General features: G+C 50.8%; 1 protein-coding gene across 23 annotated transcripts in view; it reads left to right on the forward strand.

Annotated features, from left to right (window-relative positions):
* The first annotated feature begins 265 nt into the window (after positions 1-265).
* LOC134015511 (thyroglobulin-like) overlaps positions 266-13,331 on the forward strand; it is a 30,145-nt gene continuing 17,079 nt past the window's right edge. For 5 of the 23 annotated variants that reach the window (XM_062455045.1, XM_062455049.1, XM_062455052.1 and 2 more), the window contains exons 1-19: positions 274-507; positions 688-912; positions 1,342-1,548; positions 2,291-2,515; positions 2,672-2,875; positions 2,974-3,177; positions 3,572-3,796; positions 3,953-4,156; positions 4,255-4,458; positions 4,584-4,787; positions 5,183-5,407; positions 5,564-5,767; positions 5,866-6,069; positions 6,464-6,688; positions 6,845-7,048; positions 7,147-7,350; positions 7,475-7,678; positions 7,838-8,284; positions 8,444-8,890. In XM_062455045.1, the coding sequence (XP_062311029.1) occupies positions 438-507; positions 688-912; positions 1,342-1,548; positions 2,291-2,515; positions 2,672-2,875; positions 2,974-3,177; positions 3,572-3,796; positions 3,953-4,156; positions 4,255-4,458; positions 4,584-4,787; positions 5,183-5,407; positions 5,564-5,767; positions 5,866-6,069; positions 6,464-6,688; positions 6,845-7,048; positions 7,147-7,350; positions 7,475-7,678; positions 7,838-8,284; positions 8,444-8,890 (4,336 nt within the window). In that variant the 5' untranslated portion in view covers positions 274-437. Of the gene's footprint in view, positions 508-687; positions 913-1,341; positions 1,549-1,690; positions 1,895-2,290; positions 2,516-2,671; positions 2,876-2,973; positions 3,178-3,571; positions 3,797-3,952; positions 4,157-4,254; positions 4,459-4,583; positions 4,788-5,182; positions 5,408-5,563; positions 5,768-5,865; positions 6,070-6,463; positions 6,689-6,844; positions 7,049-7,146; positions 7,351-7,474; positions 7,679-7,837; positions 8,285-8,443; positions 8,891-9,384; positions 9,610-9,765; positions 9,970-10,067; positions 10,272-10,388; positions 10,590-11,398; positions 11,603-11,795; positions 12,038-12,182; positions 12,314-13,331 lie in introns of those variants that run through there. The other 18 variants (XM_062455051.1, XM_062455055.1, XM_062455054.1 and 15 more) reach the window with 15 other exon arrangements.

Below are 13,331 nucleotides of genomic sequence, written 5' to 3' on the forward strand. Positions count from 1 at the left end.
GGTCACCCTGACCATTTCAGCAGGTCAACCTGTTGTAGCGCGATCTGTTCCGGCCGCCCCATCAGCGCTAAAGGCGCGTCTCTCCCCTATAAGATGGGAGGACTCAGCGATGCTATTTTGAGATTCTCCTGAGCTGCATGTGGTGTCTTTCTGATTCCAGGTATAACAAAGTTGTACATTATGACTGAAACACCTGTTGACACTTACTCTGACTTGTACCGAGGTGGAGATTTTGCACGTGTCTTGTTAGGTACCAGCATACAATGACAATTTCCGTGTTCGGTGAAGGAAGCCAAAAGTTGTGAATATGCAGGACGTTCCAGTACTGTGGTATCCTGGCTGCTGCTGTGTCCTGCTGGTGAAGAGGTCTCTGCTTGTCTCTTAAGGTGCGGTGTTGTTCCAGTGTACTCTGGTCTCCAGGATCTTCTCCTGTCATCATGAACATGATGTTCACCCTGTGTCTGCTGCTCTGCGCTACTCTGGCTCTGGGGAAAATGCCACCTGAAGGTAATACACACACACACGCACACACGCTGATCATGCTGTAGAAATATAACCCATCTAGGTTTTATGTTGACCATACTTGCATCACCCCCTCTCCCCAGCTTGTCTTCTAACTGTGAGTGGAGAGCTAATGTGTTAACCCCCCCAGTGCTATTCTCTTCCTCCATCTCTGTCCCTCTCCAGTCTCTACAGTGTGTGTACCAGTGATTTCAGGTCCTCACACTAGGTGCCAGAGAGAGGCCAGTGTGACGGTCCCTGGAGCCTTCCTGTCCCAGTGTGACCCCCAGGGCCAGTACCTCCCCACCCAGTGCTGGGAGGCTACAGGGTACTGCTGGTGCGTCAACGCTGCAGGAGAGGAGGTACAGGGTACGCGTACTCCTCCAGGACAACCAAGACCCAACTGTGCAGGTGTGTGTGTGTGTGTGTCATTGACTCATGAACACACACTCTCTTCCCTCTGCAGACGCATGTGGGTGTGTGTGACCCAGTAGTGGCTTCAACTCTCTGCTCAGTGTAAATACCACCCTCCCACTCCATCAAACTAGAGATGTCTTCATGAAGGGAGAGTTAATGTCTCTCTCTCTCTCTCTCTCTCTCTCTCTCTCTCTCTCTCTCTCTCTCTCTCTCTCTCTCTCTCTCTCTCTCTCTCTCTCTCTCTCTCTCTCTCTCTCGCTCTCTCTCCCTCTCTCTCTCTCTCTCTCTCTCTCTCTCTCTCTCTCTCGCTTTTTCTCCCTCTCTCTCTCTCTCTCCCTCTCTCTCTCTCTCTCTCTCTCTCTCTCTCTCTCTCTCTCTCTCTCTCTCTCTCTCTCTCTCTCTCTCTCTCTCCCTCCCTCCCAGTCCGTCCTCTGACCTTGTGTGAGCAGAGGAGGGCCAGTGTGACCGCGACGGTCGCTGGAGCTTACGTCCCCCAGTGTGACTCCCAGGGCCGGTTCCTCCCTACCCAGTGCTGGGAGTCTACAGGGCAGTGCTGGTGTGTCAACGCTGCTGGAGAAATGGTCCCTGGGACAATGACTTCTCAAGGACAACCAAGACCCAACTGTGCAGGTTTGTGTTTTTAAAGGACTTGTTAACATTCAAATATCAGTCCAGCTTTTGAGTGGCATAGCTGGCTAAAACAATGTATATTGAAGGAGGTTGTTGCGTGTGTTCTCTCTCCCTTCTCTTTACCTTCTCACCTCCCTCCCAGATCGTCCTCAGACTAGGTGTGAACTGTGGAGGGCCAGTGTGTCCCACCTCCCTGGAGCCTACGTCCCCCAGTGTGACTCTCAGGGCCAGTTCCTCCCTACCCAGTGCCAGGAGTCTACAGGGCAGTGCTGGTGTGTCACCCCTGCTGGAGAGGTGGTCTCTGGGACACTGACTCCTCAAGGACAACCAAGACCCAACTGTGCCGGTGTGTGTGTGTCATTGACATGTGTAAAAACAATCTCTTCCTTCTCCAGACCCATGCAGGTGTTTGTAACTGGGGATTTTTTAGCAATTAATGGAACAGTTTTGTTTCCTGATTTGTCGATTATCCTGACATCTAAATATTATAATAATAGTTAACCCTTTTTTTTATCAGATGCCTGTATGAAATACTGGAACTCAAATTCAAATGAGATTTAAAACTTAAAATGGTTATGACCTGAATGTATTTAATCATTGGGGTAATATGCAGTTGAGATAATCACTGGCAACTGTAGTTTTGCATTAGGCCCTCCGACGCCATCCAACTAGAGCAGTATTTATGAAAGTAGCATTGCACACTCTCTTTGTCTCACCCTCTCCCTCTCTCTCTGTCTCTCAGGTTCCACCCCCACTCTCCCAGGTCATCCTCTGACCATGTGTGAGTGGTGGAGGGCCGGTGTGTCCCACCTCCCTGGATCCTTCCAACCCCAGTGTGACTCCCAGGGCCAGTTCCTCCCCATCCAGTGCTGGGAGGCTACAGGGCAATGCTGGTGTATCAACCGTGCTGAAGAAGTGGTCCTTGGGACACTGACTCCTCGAGGACGACCAAGACCCAGCTGTACAGGTGTGTTTGAGGACTTGGTAACATAAAAATACTGCCCATCCAAGCCATCAATGTTAGCTTGTTGGTAGCGTAGCTGGCTACAAATAGGTTTATTAAAGGAGGTTGTTGCGTGTGTTCTCTCTCTCTCTCCCTCCTCCCCATCCCCCTCCCTGCCAGGTCTTTCTCAGACTAGCTGTGAACGTTTGAGGGCCAGTGCTTCCCAAGTCCCTGGAGCCTACGTCCCCCAGTGTGACTCAGAGGGCAGGTTCCTCCCCACCCAGTGCCGGGTCTCTACAGGGCAGTGCTGGTGTGTCAACGCTGCTGGAGATGAGGTCCCTGGGACACTCACTTCTCCAGGCCAAACAAGACCCACCTGTCCAGGTATGTGTGTCATTGACTCATGAATACACACACTCTTCCTTCTCCAGACCTATCCGGGTGTGTGTAACCCCCCACTCCCCCCATTTGTCTCTCCCCAGTTCGTCTTATGACCAGGTGTGAGTTCTGGAGCGCCAGTGTGTCCCACCTCCCTGGAGCTTACGTCCCCCAGTGTGACTCCCAGGGCCAGTTCCTCCCTACCCAGTGCCGGGTCTCTACAGGGCAGTGCTGGTGTGTCACCCCTGCTGGAGAGATGGTCTCTGGGACACTGACTTCTCAAGGACAACCAAGACCCAACTGTGCCGGTGTGTGTGTGTCATTGACATGTGTAAAAACAATCTCTTCCTTCTCCAGACCCATGCAGGTGTTTGTAACTGGGGATTTTTTAGCAATTAATGGAACAGTTTTGTTTCCTGATTTGTCGATTATCCTGACATCTAAATATTATAATAATAGTTAACCCTTTTTTATCAGATGCCTGTATGAAATACTGGAACTCAAATTCAAATGAGATTTAAAACTTTAAATGGTTATGACCTGAATTGATTTAATCATTGGGGTCATATGCAGTTGAGATAATCACTGGCAACTGTAGTTTTGCATTAGGCCCTCCGACGCCATCCAACTAGAGCAGTATTTATGAAAGTAGCATTGCACACGCTCTTTGTCTCACCCTCTCCCTCTCTCTCTGTCTCTCAGGTTCCACCCCCACTCTCCCAGGTCATCCTCTGACCATGTGTGAGTGGTGGAGGGCCGGTGTGTCCCACCGCCCTGGATCCTTCCAACCCCAGTGTGACTCCCAGGGCCAGTTCCTCCCCATCCAGTGCTGGGAGGCTACAGGGCAATGCTGGTGTATCAACCGTGCTGAAGAAGTGGTCCTTGGGACACTGACTCCTCGAGGACGACCAAGACCCAGCTGTACAGGTGTGTTTGAGGACTTGGTAACATAAAAATACTGCCCATCCAAGCCATCAATTTTAGCTTGTTGGTAGCGTAGCTGGCTACAAATAGGTTTATTAAAGGAGGTTGTTGCGTGTGTTCTCTCTCTCTCTCCCTCCTCCCCATCCCCCTCCCTGCCAGGTCTTTCTCAGACTAGCTGTGAACGTTTGAGGGCCAGTGCTTCCCAAGTCCCTGGAGCCTACGTCCCCCAGTGTGACTCAGAGGGCAGGTTCCTCCCCACCCAGTGCCGGGTCTCTACAGGGCAGTGCTGGTGTGTCAACGCTGCTGGAGATGAGGTCCCTGGGACACTCACTTCTCCAGGCCAAACAAGACCCACCTGTCCAGGTATGTGTGTCATTGACTCATGAATACACACACTCTTCCTTCTCCAGACCTATCCGGGTGTGTGTAACCCCCCACTCCCCCCATTTGTCTCTCCCCAGTTCGTCTTCTGACCAGGTGTGAGTTCTGGAGCGCCAGTGTGTCCCACCTCCCTGGAGCCTACATCCCCCAGTGTGACTCCCAAGGCAGCTTCTTCCCCACCCAGTGCTGGGTCTCTACAGGGCAGTGCTGGTGTGTCACCCCTGCTGGAGAAGTGGTCCCTGGGACAGTGACTCCTGCGGGACAAGAAAGACACAGCTGCACAGGTGTGCGGACTTAGGAATGTTTAAATCCGTCCACTTGCTGAAAATAGATTTATTACAAGAGGTTGTTGCATATGTTCTCTCTCTACCTCGTCCTCATCCCCCCCCCCCCCCACACACACACACAGATCGTCCCCAGACCTTGTGCGAGGAGCGAAGGACCGCCGGGGCGACGGTCGCTGGAGCCTACGTCCCCCAGTGTGACTCCCAGGGCCAGTTCCTCCCTACCCAGTGCCGGGTCTCTACAGGGCAGTGCTGGTGTGTCACCCCTGCTGGAGAGATGGTCTCTGGGACACTGACTCCTCAAGGACAACCAAGACCCAACTGTGCCGGTGTGTGTGTGTCATTGACATGTGTAAAAACAATCTCTTCCTTCTCCAGACCCATGCAGGTGTTTGTAACTGGGGATTTTTTAGCAATTAATGGAACAGTTTTGTTTCCTGATTTGTCGATTATTCTGACATCTAAATATTATAATAATAGTTAACCCTTTTTTTATCAGATGCCTGTATGAAATACTGGAACTCAAATTCAAATGAGATTTAAAACTTAAAATGGTTATGACCTGAATGTATTTAATCATTGGGGTAATATGCAGTTGAGATAATCACTGGCAACTGTAGTTTTGCATTAGGCCCTCCGACGCCATCCAACTAGAGCAGTATTTATGAAAGTAGCATTGCACACTCTCTTTGTCTCACCCTCTCCCTCTCTCTCTGTCTCTCAGGTTCCACCCCCACTCTCCCAGGTCATCCTCTGACCATGTGTGAGTGGTGGAGGGCCGGTGTGTCCCACCTCCCTGGATCCTTCCAACCCCAGTGTGACTCCCAGGGCCAGTTCCTCCCCATCCAGTGCTGGGAGGCTACAGGGCAATGCTGGTGTATCAACCGTGCTGAAGAAGTGGTCCTTGGGACACTGACTCCTCGAGGACAACCAAGACCCAGCTGTACAGGTGTGTTTGAGGACTTGGTAACATAAAAATACTGCCCATCCAAGCCATCAATTTTAGCTTGTTGGTAGCGTAGCTGGCTACAAATAGGTTTATTAAAGGAGGTTGTTGCGTGTGTTCTCTCTCTCTCTCCCTCCTCCCCATCCCCCTCCCTGCCAGGTCTTTCTCAGACTAGCTGTGAACGTTTGAGGGCCAGTGCTTCCCAAGTCCCTGGAGCCTACGTCCCCCAGTGTGACTCAGAGGGCAGGTTCCTCCCCACCCAGTGCCGGGTCTCTACAGGGCAGTGCTGGTGTGTCAACGCTGCTGGAGATGAGGTCCCTGGGACACTCACTTCTCCAGGCCAAACAAGACCCACCTGTCCAGGTATGTGTGTCATTGACTCATGAATACACACACTCTTCCTTCTCCAGACCTATCCGGGTGTGTGTAACCCCCCACTCCCCCCATTTGTCTCTCCCCAGTTCGTCTTATGACCAGGTGTGAGTTCTGGAGCGCCAGTGTGTCCCACCTCCCTGGAGCTTACGTCCCCCAGTGTGACTCCCAGGGCCAGTTCCTCCCTACCCAGTGCCGGGTCTCTACAGGGCAGTGCTGGTGTGTCACCCCTGCTGGAGAGATGGTCTCTGGGACACTGACTCCTCAAGGACAACCAAGACCCAACTGTGCCGGTGTGTGTGTGTCATTGACATGTGTAAAAACAATCTCTTCCTTCTCCAGACCCATGCAGGTGTTTGTAACTGGGGATTTTTTAGCAATTAATGGAACAGTTTTATTTCCTGATTTGTTGATTAATCTGACATCTAAATATTATAATAATAGTTAACCCTTTTTTATCAGATGCCTGTATGAAATACTGGAACTCAAATTCAAATGAGATTTAAAACTTTAAATGGTTATGACCTGAATTGATTTAATCATTGGGGTCATATGCAGTTGAGATAATCACTGGCAACTGTAGTTTTGCATTAGGCCCTCCGACGCCATCCAACTAGAGCAGTATTTATGAAAGTAGCATTGCACACGCTCTTTGTCTCACCCTCTCCCTCTCTCTCTGTCTCTCAGGTTCCACCCCCACTCTCCCAAGTCATCCTCTGACCATGTGTGAGTGGTGGAGGGCCGGTGTGTCCCACCGCCCTGGATCCTTCCAACCCCAGTGTGACTCCCAGGGCCAGTTCCTCCCCATCCAGTGCTGGGAGGCTACAGGGCAATGCTGGTGTATCAACCGTGCTGAAGAAGTGGTCCTTGGGACACTGACTCCTCGAGGACAACCAAGACCCAGCTGTACAGGTGTGTTTGAGGACTTGGTAACATAAAAATACTGCCCATCCAAGCCATCAATGTTAGCTTGTTGGTAGCGTAGCTGGCTACAAATAGGTTTATTAAAGGAGGTTGTTACGTGTGTTCTCTCTCTCTCTCCCTCCTCCCCATCCCCCTCCCTGCCAGGTCTTTCTCAGACTAGCTGTGAACGTTTGAGGGCCAGTGCTTCCCAAGTCCCTGGAGCCTACGTCCCCCAGTGTGACTCAGAGGGCAGGTTCCTCCCCACCCAGTGCCGGGTCTCTACAGGGCAGTGCTGGTGTGTCAACGCTGCTGGAGATGAGGTCCCTGGGACACTCACTTCTCCAGGCCAAACAAGACCCACCTGTCCAGGTATGTGTGTCATTGACTCATGAATACACACACTCTTCCTTCTCCAGACCTATCCGGGTGTGTGTAACCCCCCACTCCCCCCATTTGTCTCTCCCCAGTTCGTCTTCTGACCAGGTGTGAGTTCTGGAGCGCCAGTGTGTCCCACCTCCCTGGAGCCTACATCCCCCAGTGTGACTCCCAAGGCAGCTTCTTCCCCACCCAGTGCTGGGTCTCTACAGGGCAGTGCTGGTGTGTCACCCCTGCTGGAGAAGTGGTCCCTGGGACAGTGACTCCTGCGGGACAAGAAAGACACAGCTGCACAGGTGTGCGGACTTAGGAATGTTTAAATCCGTCCACTTGCTGAAAATAGATTTATTACAAGAGGTTGTTGCATATGTTCTCTCTCTACCTCCTCCTCATCCCCCCCCCCCCCACACACACACACAGATCGTCCCCAGACCTTGTGCGAGGAGCGAAGGACCGCCGGGGCGACGGTCGCTGGAGCCTACGTCCCCCAGTGTGACTCCCAGGGCCAGTTCCTCCCCACCCAGTGCTGGGAGTCTACAGGGCAATGCTGGTGTGTCAACGCTGCTGGAGAAATGGTCCCTGGGACACTGACTCCCCAAGGACAACCAAGACCCAGCTGTGCAGGTGTGTGTTTTTAAAGGACTTGTTAACATTCAAATATTACCCACCCAGTCCATTACTAGTAGCTTGTTAGTGGCATAGCTGGCTAAAACAATGAATATTGAAGGAGGTTGTTGCGTGTGTTCTCTCTCCCTTCTCCTCACCTTCTCACCTCCCTCCCAGATCGTCCTCAGACTAGGTGTGAACTGTGGAGGGCCAGTGTGTCCCAACTCCCTGGAGCCTACGTCCCCCAGTGTGACGCCCAGGGCCAGTTCCTCCCCACCCAGTGCCGGGTCTCTACAGGGCAGTGCTGGTGTGTCACTCCTGCCGGAGAAGTGGTCTCTGGGACACTTACTTCTCAAGGACAACCAAGACCCACCTGCACAGGTGTTCTCCCTCCCTATCCTCCTACCGTCCCCACCCTTCCAGATCGTCCCCAGACCTTGTGTGAGCAGAGGAGGGCCAGTGTGACGGTCGCTGGAGCCTACGTCCCCCAGTGTGACTCCCAGGGCCAGTTCCTCCCCACCCAGTGCTGGGAGTCTACGGGGCAATGCTGGTGTGTCAACGCTGCTGGAGAAATGGTCCCTGGGACACTGACTCCCCAAGGACAACCAAGACCCAGCTGTGCAGGTGTGTGTTTTTAAAGGACTAGTTAACATTCAAATATCGCCCACCCAGTCCATTACTAGTAGTTTGTTAGTGGCATAGCTGGCTAAAACAATGTATATTGAAGGAGGTTGTTGCGTGTGTTCTCTCTCCCTTCTCTTCACCTTCTCACCTCCCTCCCAGATCGTCCTCAGACTAGGTGTGAACTGTGGAGGGCCAGTGTGTCCCACCTCCCTGGAGCTTACGTCCCACAGTGTGACTCTCAGGGCCAGTTCCTCCCCACCCAGTGCCGGGTCTCTACAGGGCAGTGCTGGTGTGTCACCCCTGCTGGAGAGGTGGTCTCTGGGACACTGACTTCTCAAGGACAACCAAGACCCACCTGCACAGGTGTTCTCCCTCCCTATCCTCCTACCGTCCCCACCCTTCCAGATCGTCCCCAGACCTTGTGTGAGCAGAGGAGGGCCAGTGGGACAGTCGCTGGAGCCTACGTCCCCCAGTGTGACTCTCAGGGCCAGTTCCTCCCTACCCAGTGCCAGGAGTCTACAGGGCAGTGCTGGTGTGTCACCCCTGCTGGAGAGGTGGTCTCTGGGACACTGACTCCTCAAGGACAACCAAGACCCAACTGTGCAGGTGTGTTTGTGTGTCATTGACTTGTGTAAAAACAATCTCTTCCCTCTCCAGACCCTTGCAGGTGTTTGTAACTGGGATGCACCTAAAAAAAAAAATACAGCAATTAATTGAACTTTTTCATTTCAGGATTTGTCAATTAATCAGACATCTAAGTATTATAATAATAGTTACCCCTTTTTTTATCAGATGCCTGTATGAAATACTAGACTTCAAATTCAAAAGGATTGCTGAGACACAGATTAATTTCATCACTGTCTGTCAACCCTTTCAATGAACTGAAATATCTATATATTTACTTAAGTATTTGATTTAAAACTTAAAATGGTTATGACCTGAATGTATTTAATCATTGTAGTAATATGCAGTTTAGATGATTACTGGCAACTGTATTTTTCCATTAGGCCCTCCGACGCCATCCAACTAGAGCAGTATTTATGAAAGTAGCATTGCACACTCTCTTTGTCTCACCCTCTCCCTCTCTCTCTGTCTCTCAGGTTCCACCCCCACTCTCCCAGGTCATCCTCTGACCATGTGTGAGTGGTGGAGGGCCGGTGTGTCCCACCTCCCTGGATCCTTCCAACCCCAGTGTGACTCCCAGGGCCAGTTCCTCCCCATCCAGTGCTGGGAGGCTACAGGGCAATGCTGGTGTATCAACCGTGCTGAAGAAGTGGTCCTTGGGACACTGACTCCTCGAGGACGACCAAGACCCAGCTGTACAGGTGTGTTTGAGGACTTGGTAACATAAAAATACCGCCCATCCAAGCCATCAATTTTTGCTTGTTGGTAGCATAGCTGGCTACAAATAGGTTTATTAAAGGAGGTTGTTGCGTGTGTTCTCTCTCTCTCTCCCTCCTCCCCATCCCCCTCCCTGCCAGGTCTTTCTCCGACTAGCTGTGAACGTTTGAGGGCCAGTGCTTCCCAAGTCCCTGGAGCCTACGTCCCCCAGTGTGACTCAGAGGGCAGGTTCCTCCCCACCCAGTGCCGGGTCTCTACAGGGCAGTGCTGGTGTGTCAACGCTGCTGGAGATGAGGTCCCTGGGACACTCACTTCTCCAGGCCAAACAAGACCCACCTGTCCAGGTATGTGTGTCATTGACTCATGAATACACACACTCTTCCTTCTCCAGACCTATCCGGGTGTGTGTAACCCCCCACTCCCCCCATTTGTCTCTCCCCAGTTCGTCTTATGACCAGGTGTGAGTTCTGGAGCGCCAGTGTGTCCCACCTCCCTGGAGCCTACATCCCCCAGTGTGACTCCCAAGGCAGATTCTTCCCCACCCAGTGCTGGGTCTCTACAGGGCAGTGCTGGTGTGTCACCCCTGCTGGAGAAGTGGTCCCTGGGACAGTGACTCCTGCGGGACAAGAAAGACACAGCTGCACAGGTGTGAGGACTTAGGAATGTTTAAATCCATCCACTTGCTAAAAAGAGGTTTATTAAAAGAGTCTGTTGCATATGTTCTCTCTCTCCTTCCTCCTCACCCCCCCCCCCCCCCCACCAGATCGTCCCCAGACCTTGTGTGAACAGAGAAGGACCGGTGTGATGGTCGCTGGAGCTTACGTTCCCCAGTGTGACTCCCAGGGCCAGTTCCTCCCCACCCAGTGCTGGGAGTCTACGGGGCAATGCTGGTGTGTCAACGCTGCTGGAGAGGTGGTCCCTGGGACACTGACTCCGCAAGGACAACCAAGACCGAACTGTGCAGGTGTGTATGTGTCATTGACTTGTGTAAAAACAATCTCTTCCTTCTCCAGACCCATGCAGGTGTTTGTAACTTTTTCTAGCAATTAATCGAACGATTTTAGTTCTCGATTTGTCAATGAATCGATTAACTAAATCGAGTCGATGAACTAAATATTATGACAATAGTTAAGCCTTTTTATTATTCATGTGTGTTTATTTGTGTAAGTGTGTGTGTGTGTGTCATTTACTCATATAAACACAATCTCTTCTTCAGACACATTCAGGGGTTCAGCTATCCATCCATCTATCCATGTTCTTCCTTATTTGGGTCCGGGTCATGGGCTGGGTCACGGGCTTGGTGCAAGGCCGTAATCATAATATATATTGGGGGGGGGGACATCCCCAATGTATTCATATAAAAATATAAATGTGCTACGCTACGACAGGCAACCACGCATGCTGTCCGAAATTATCATAACAAATTTAATTGATTAAATGTTGACTCCATGGCTACGGCTTTGGTGTGGTGTGATACGAACACATGGTGTTCTGGTACTAGGTACACTTATTAACCCCCCAATCCCCCAGTGCCTGAACATGGTGTTAGTTCTGGCCAATCCATGATCAGTACAGTCCAGTAACTAAACTCAGGTCCAGTTCAGCTGTCCGGCCGTTCCTCCTGCCCCCCCCCCCCCCCTCGAGGTCCCCATCTGACCCCCCCCTTCTCTCTCTCTCTCTCTCTCTCTCTCTCTCTCTCTCTCTCTCTCTCTCTCTCTCTCTCTCTCTCTCTCTCTCTCTCTCTCCTCCCTCCATCTCTCTCTCTCTCCCCAGTTCGTCCTCTGACCAGGTGTGAGCAGTGGAGAGCCAGTGTGTCCCCTGTCCCTGGATCCTACGTCCCCCAGTGTGACACCCAAGGCCAGTTCCTCACTACCCAGTGCTGGGGCGCTACAGGGCAATGCTGGTGTGTGAACTATAATGGAGACATCATCTCTGGGACACTGACTCCTTCAGGACAACCAAGGCCCAGCTGCCCAGGTGTGTGAGGAGTGTGTGGGTGTGAATGGTGTGTGTGTGAGAGGGCTCACTCACACACCATCCACCAGCTCCATCAAACCATTAACTTGCTGATGACGTAGCTGGCTAAAACAGCTCTCTCATTCTTTCTCTCCCTCCCTCTCTCACTGTCTCTCTCCCTCTCTCTTTCTCCCTACCTCTCTCTCCTCCTCAGTTTGCCCTCTGACTCAGTGTCAGATGGATGCCAGTGTGGCCAACCTTCCTGGAGCCTACGTCCCCCAGTGTGACTTCCTGGGCCAGTTCCTCCCCACTCAGTGCTGGGGCTCTACAGGGCAGTGCTGGTGTGTCACCCGTGTTGGACTGGAGGTTCAGGGGACACGTAGGACTCAAGAACAATCGAGACCCACCTGCCTCTAGAGCCGTGTCTACTATGTAAGTGTGACTACTAGGCCCATGGTAACTGTGTATAGGTGTGACCATGGTAACTTTAGGTGTGACCATGGTAACTGTGTGAGTGACTGTGTGTGTGTGTGTGTGTGTACTGTATGAGTGTGCATGTCTCATTCAACTCATGCCAACACAAACATCCTTGTTCTTACAGGAAGGCTGGATGAGGAGAAAGAAGGAGGAGAGGAAAAGGGGGTGAGGAGGAGGAGTTCCTCCACACAGTCCTGTCCTCCTTATGAGATCATCCATCTCTCTATCATCTCTCTATCATCTCTCTATCATCTCTCTATCCATCTCTCTATCATCTCTCTATCATCTCTCTATCATCTCTCTATCCATCTCTCTATCATCTCTCTATCATCTCTCTATCATCTCTCTATCCATATCTCTATCCCTCTCTCTGTCCCTCTCTCTATCCATCTCTCTATCATCTCTCTATCCATATCTCTATCCCTCTCTCTGTCCCTCTCTCTATCCATCTCTCTATCATCTCTCTATCATCTCTCTATCATCTCTCTATCATCTCTCTATCCATATCTCTATCCCTCTCTCTGTCCCTCTCTCTATCATCTCTCTATCCATATCTCTATCATCTCTCTATCCATCTCTCTATCATCTCTCTATCCATATCTCTATCATCTCTCTATCCATCTCTCTATCATCTCTCTATCCATATCTCTATCATCTCTCTATCCATCTCTCTATCATCTCTCTATCCATCTCTCTATCATCTCTCTATCCATCTCTCTATCATCTCTCTATCCATATCTCTATCCCTCTCTCTGTCCCTCTCTCTATCCATCTCTCTATCCTTCTCTCTATCCATATCTCTATCCATCTCTCTATCATCTCTCTATCCATCTCTCTATCATCTCTCTATCCATATCTCTATCCCTCTCTCTGTCCCTCTCTCTATCCATCTCTCTATCCTTCTCTCTATCCATATCTCTATCCATCTCTCTATCATCTCTATCCATCTCTCTATCCATATCCATCTCTATAAATCTTTCTGATCTGGTTTTCAATAAAGTTAAATCAAACAACAGAGTTCCACTGCACTCGTTTTCTGGTTTCCACAAACAGACTTCCCTAGATCATATCTAGACATATTCATCACCAAGCCTGGTCTGTCTTAGTACATTTGTATCTTCATTTAATTAGTATCGAATGTAATTTCCTTGATCATATCTAGATTTATTCCTGACCCATCGTAGTGAGGAAAGCTGGGTTGTATCGTAGAGTTATGGCAATATTGTACAATACGACGTCCATTTGATCCTATTGGTTGAGCTACCAGCACGCA

The sequence above is a fragment of the Osmerus eperlanus genome, unplaced genomic scaffold, assembly GCF_963692335.1.
Source record: "Osmerus eperlanus unplaced genomic scaffold, fOsmEpe2.1 SCAFFOLD_49, whole genome shotgun sequence".
In the NCBI taxonomy this organism is placed as follows: Eukaryota; Metazoa; Chordata; class Actinopteri; order Osmeriformes; family Osmeridae; genus Osmerus; species Osmerus eperlanus.